A 6,024-nucleotide genomic window follows, 5' to 3' on the forward strand; every position below is an offset into this window, starting at 1 on the left:
TTCACTGGAAATTACCCAGTCTGGTACTGGTGGTTAGTGGGAGAGCAGGCGACGGAGCTCAGTACCAACCATCCCTGATGAGAGAACGAGGCGGGGGGGGGCAGTGTCACTAACCGTTTCCTAGGAGATCCCTGCTCTATCAGTCCGGGGGGTGGGGGGTGGTTGGGGGCGTCAGGCCACACTCCGTTCAGAATTCTAATATTATAACGCGTCTTGGCTCATCTGCAGATGAAGTGATCTGTCAGAGGTTAGAAACGCACTTCACAACTCAGCAGCGTCTGTCTGTGTGTTCGGCGCTCAGCCAATCCTCCAAGCTGCGGTTATTCCAGAAAAACCTCCACTTCTCCGAGGAACATCTGTTGAATAGAACATCCCAGTTCAGCATCAGATCCCATAGCTGAACGCTTTCCAAGCCAATCCACGCTCCTATGCAGAGGAAACGTCAAGCCAGACTCCGTTAGAAAATGAATAATTTAACGTTTATTTCCACGCGAGTTAACCCACAACGTGAAAAGTTTAAAACCGAAGAGCAGCAGACATCAAAAACATCACCTTTCATTCCGGCGGGTCTTCACAACACCAGGCAGCACAGACTCCATTCAAATCTTTTACAGTTTTTGCCTCCTCTGTGCAGAGAGAACGTCACGCCAGACTCCGTCCAAAATTCGTATTACAGAATTTATTTACTGATTATTAAGAGTAAGAATGTGGGAGACCTCGAATATCAGATATGTCAGAAATCGACATGATCTCCTCTTCAGTTCGGCGTACACCCAACTCACCAAAAACCATTTACTGGGATAAAATCCTGACTTCTACACCCAGCCGGTCTGTCCTCTGCGGTACGAACGTCACGCCGAACTGCGTTGAAACGTTAGCGCTTTAATGCGTCTGTGCTCATTTGTAAAGCGATAAAACCTTTAGAAAAAAAATGAGATTTTAGAAACCGGCACGACTCGTTTCGGCCTACACTGTGTTTATCTCAATACAACGTCGATCCACCTGAACACAGCTCCGTCTGTCTCCCACACTGAAGGCGGAACCGAGCGAGTCCAACATCATTAAAGTTGAGAGTTCACGTCAGACCTTAAAGAGCGTTTTACCGCATCTGACCATTTCATCTGGTGGATTGTAAATCAGTTGAACTGTCCCAAATCTGAATGGAGATTTGAGAGGCAGCAGTTTGCAGCTTCTGAAGACTGGAGGCTATACCCAGCTCACTGGACCGGAACCGGGCTGAAACCGGACCAGAACCGGATGATGGGCAGCGCTAGGCGGGTAAGCTGTAGGCTAAGGCCCGCACTGCAGCAGCTGAAGCGGTTACCATGGATACGGGTGGTGGTAAGTGACCAAACTCATTCACAAAGTCCAGTTTATGGACATGACTGTGCTGTAGTTTAATGATGTTTTATTATAAAATATTGATATAAAGTGTGTGGGGGTGGGGGTGGGGTGGGGTGGGGGGCTACATAATGAACACATAAGATAGTTTACATGCGTAATAATGTTGTTGATGAGTTGACAGTTGAGGTTTATCTGGTGATGTTTAACCCTATAATCCTGGAGGTGTGGAGTTTACCCTGTCTCTTATAGAAACATCTGTTCATGTGTTGTAGTTCTACTTCAGTCTAAGTCTGCAGTTCTGTCAGTGAGAGCAGCTGTAACCAGGTCATAGACACTAAAGTCTTAGAACAAGAGCCAGGTTTCTGTTTCATCTGCCACTGCTTCTATAACAGACTAACAGATCTACTGCTGCTGCTTCTATAACAGACCAACAGATCTACTGCCGCTGCTTCTATAACAGACCAACAGATCTACTGCCACTTCTCTGGGACAGAAACAGAGGATTTTTGCTGGAAACTGTGACAGCACTGACTCCTGATTGGACCTTTTCACAGGTACGACTCAAACTGTTTAGTCAGTCCTTTAAGATCACAATCAGTGTTGCATTGTTAGGGTTGGGGCAATTATTTGGGGCAGTCAACCTCAAAACAAACTTTTTGTAAAAAATTCTTTGACACAGTTTCCTACACAGAACCAAAATACTTCAGGAAAATGTAATTCATGAACATCATATTGTCATAATAATAATAATAATAATAATAATAATAATAATAATAATTAATAATAATAATACACACTATAAGAATATATTTGTAATATATTGTGCAAGCTCTGTGTGATAACTGTTCAAGGGACTTATTTTATTGAATGTTATTAAATTAAACTTTGTCTTGGTTTTGTGATTTTATGTCTTACATTATGTTTATTTTATGTTGTTATGTAGGGTTAGGATTAGGTTGCATGACGTCGCTTTGCGTTGCTTTGGGTTGCGCTGCATTGTGCTGCGTTGCGCTGCGTTGCGTCGCGCTGCGTGACGCACGCCACATTACGTCACAGTACGTTACGTCAGTGCGCGACGTCACGCAACGTTACGTCAGTTTGTGTCATGTTGCATCACTCTATTTTACTTTACATTAAGATGTGTTATGTCACGCTTTGCTGTGTTATATAGCATTACGTTGCGTTATGCTGTATTACTTTGTGTTATGTAATATTTGTCACGTTATGTTTGTTGTGGTTTGTTATGTTGTCTTACGTCGTTTTGTTCATGTTTTATACATGGTGTTGTGTTATATATCAGTCAAAGCAGCAGGAGGAATCTATTTCTAGGTGAGGTTAGGGTTAGAGAGAAGAGTAATATGAATCCATTTCAGAGTTGATACTTATTGATCTTTGTTCAGTTGTTAGACACTACAGATTCAAACAGAAGGAAACTGTTCTGTCATCTTTCTTCTGCAGATCAGATCAACAGCTCTAAGTCCGTTTGAATACTTTGGCCTCCGGACAGAGAAAAGAAACACCACTGACCTCCACGGCTTCCAGTCACATTCACCAGCATGTTCAGCCAAAATCCAAAGAGGTCGACTCAAATGACCTGCAGCACTTATTTGTCCCAGTAACTGTAGGTTTAATGGGGAAACTCTGCTGCTGAGAGTCTGAGAGACTTCTTAGTCCAGAACCAAACTGACTGGACCTCTTCTGAACGGCTGATTCTATCTCCAACCATAAAATCCAACATGGCCGTCTCTGATCTGGAGGACTACGATGTTTACAGTCACCTGTCAGATGAAGAGCTGCTGCAGATTGCTGTAGAGAGAAGCCTTGCTGACATCCACCGTCCTCCAGGTTCTGACCAGATCACATCATCATCATCATCATCCTCAGCCCCTGCTGCCCCGGCTGTCCTGGCTACCCCAACCCAAACAAACCCAAATCCAAGACAGAGACATGACCCCCCCAGGAACCTGTACTACGTACCTCCATTACAACCTCCACCTTCAGACCCCCCAGAGGTCCCAAACTGTGCAAACCCCCCAACAGCCCTGTCGCAGTTTCTCTACAAGGGCTTCAAGAGGTGAGTCAGCAAACAGTCAGAAAATATCTGTAAACAGCCAGCACACATCTAACAGCAGAAAATAAACAACAACAGACAGCTGCTGGATGTTAGCCACTCCTTGCTCACCCTGTACCAGTCCTTCAACAGATGTTGGATGTTTGTATAGATCCGGGTTTGTTTATGTCCAGATGAGCTGTTTGTTGTTGTTTTCTAGTTGTTTACATGTTAATGTCTCAGTGTTTCTCTGTTTCTCAGAGAGGTCAGTCCTTTGCAGGCTCTGATTATGAATGGAGATGCTGAGGCTCTGATGGATTTGGTCAGATGCAGGTCCAGCAGTCTGACAGACCCAGATGATGAAGGCTGGATTGCTCTTCATGAAGCTGCTTTTTATGGACAGATACAGTGTGTCCAGATCCTGGTCAGAGGTGAGTACTACCACTGATGAAGGGCTGGATTTGAGTTTGGTTATACTTTATTGACATGGTTAACCCCATGATGATTTACCAGACTAATGAATCCTGGTCTTAACTAATCTTTAGATAACAAAATTACATAAATTACATGATTTAGTGAAAAGTTTGTGTTTTATCTGAATTTCATAAGTTGATTTCATACTTGTTTTAGATATTGGTTATTAGATATTGGTCATTAGATATTGGTTATTAGATATTGGTCATTAGATATTGGTTATTAGATACTGGCCATTAGATATTGGTCATTAGATATTGGTTATTAGATATTGGTTATTTTGTGCAAAAACTCACAAAACTGCTCCCATGTTTGAACTAGTATTTCGTTGTGATATCACATTTGGACATGGTCGATTCAGCTCTACAGTGCCTTTGAATGACTTCTAGGACTGTTCGAAAATATGGGTGTGGCAGAAGTTTCTGTTAAATGACGTGTCCATGGCTGCATGGCAAATATCAATATTTCGCCATGTGAACCAGACCCCAACCCCATGTACATGCCAATAATCAGTTATACTTATAGTTCCACCTCCTGGCAAAATGAAGTGACAGGTTTTATACTTTGATCCTAGCAGTTAGCTACATTTCACCGATATGTACAAAGTTTGGTCGGCACATGAAAAATCCCAAAAACATCTCATGGAGCAAACCCTAAACCCAACTGGAAGTCAGCCATTTTGAATTTACTGTTCAATCAAGTTTTTGCCTTTCACAGGTGTTCTACTTTAATGGACATCTCCCAGAGAATTGATCAGTCTAAAATCTAAAGACTTTTGTGATGGTAAACCTTTGAACAGCGAATCTGTTGCAGCATGAAACAAGTTGATGTACCTTATATATACATTGTCCAATCTGGCCCATGTCAGTTATGATGATTACAAATATTTAACATGTACCAACCTTAGTGTCTGTTCACCCCCTCTGTGTGTTATTGAAGTCAATGATCTACCTGGTGAAACTGATGCTTCACTCTGATTCATATTGCCCTTATTATTGCTGGAAGATTTTCAAGCTGGATTGTCAAACTCAAATCTTTTCTTCAGTTTGATATTTGCTTTTCACAGTTAGCGGTCCGTGCTTTATGACTATTGTTATGGTGGCTCCAGCGTTGAATGTACTGATCAGTTGGTCCATGTTATGAGCTCCACTGTTTCTGCCTCATGGCATTATTAGTTACTTTGGTGAGGATTTTTTCATAGCTAAGTTGTAATAAAGTTTAACCAGTACATGCGAGTCAAAAACAGTTTGACCTTTGACCTCTGCCCTCAGCTCATCCCGATTCAGTTAACAAATGCAATTTGAAGAATCAGACCGCTCTGCCCCTGGCTGCCGAGCGTGGAAATGTTTCCTGTGTCGACTTTCTCCTGAAGCACGGAGCCGACCCAAACATCGCCAACAAGGACCAAGAAACACCGCTGTTCACAGGTGACATCATAGAGCCCGTTGAAAGCTACAGTGATGTCGCTGTTGTAAAGTGAAATCAGGGATTAAAATAGTTTACAGGGACAGGAAGAAATGCAAAGTTTATAAATGTTGTGTGGACAATAAAATAATGTCGTAAAATTCTTGTTGTTGTTGTCAGCCTGCCAGCATCTGAAAGTAGCCATTGTAGACCTGCTGCTGAAGTCTGGAGCTCAGGTAAATCGCTGCTGCAGTCAGGGATTAAGTGCCCTTCATGAAGCCTGCAGACACGGATGTCTGGAGCTCTGCAGGTTGTTGCTGGAGGCCGGAGCCAGTCTGCAAACCAAAAACATCTACGGCATCCAACCGTTCTTCACTGCCGCGCAGCACGGACACGTCGACGTCATCCACCTGCTCGTAAAAAATGGTCCGCCACTCAGACCGGTCCACCAGTTATTTTTAGTGCCTGTCAGGAGCTGACATCCATGTCTTTATGTTTTCAGGTGCAGATATAAATGGACAGGCGGGAGATGGAGCTTCGCCGCTGTACGAAGCCTGTAAGAACGGTCACGTTTCAGCTGTGGAGGCGCTACTCTCTCTGAGAGCTGACACCAACAGATCCACCAAGTCCGGGCTGCTGCCTCTCCATGTGGCCGTTCAGAACAATCACATACGGTCTGAACGGTTTTATTCATGCTGGTACTGGGCATAAAGAGCGTGAGGGGAGATGACAAACTTTAGTGACTCTGCTGT

At 43.4% G+C, this 6,024-nt stretch overlaps 1 protein-coding gene across 1 annotated transcript in view; it reads left to right on the forward strand.

Annotated features, from left to right (window-relative positions):
- The first annotated feature begins 3,080 nt into the window (after positions 1 to 3,080).
- LOC111231707 (ankyrin repeat and SOCS box protein 2-like) overlaps positions 3,081 to 6,024 on the forward strand; it is a 4,548-nt gene continuing 1,604 nt past the window's right edge. Inside the window, exons 1-5 of the mRNA XM_022758926.1 lie at positions 3,081 to 3,418; positions 3,656 to 3,825; positions 5,140 to 5,295; positions 5,453 to 5,698; positions 5,775 to 5,946. Coding sequence (XP_022614647.1) covers positions 3,081 to 3,418; positions 3,656 to 3,825; positions 5,140 to 5,295; positions 5,453 to 5,698; positions 5,775 to 5,946 — 1,082 coding nt within the window. The remainder of the gene's footprint in view (positions 3,419 to 3,655; positions 3,826 to 5,139; positions 5,296 to 5,452; positions 5,699 to 5,774; positions 5,947 to 6,024) is intronic.

The sequence above is a fragment of the Seriola dumerili genome, unplaced genomic scaffold, assembly GCF_002260705.1.
Source record: "Seriola dumerili isolate Sdu_G_001 unplaced genomic scaffold, Sdu_1.0 BDQW01000312.1, whole genome shotgun sequence".
Lineage (NCBI taxonomy): Eukaryota > Metazoa > Chordata > Actinopteri > Carangiformes > Carangidae > Seriola > Seriola dumerili.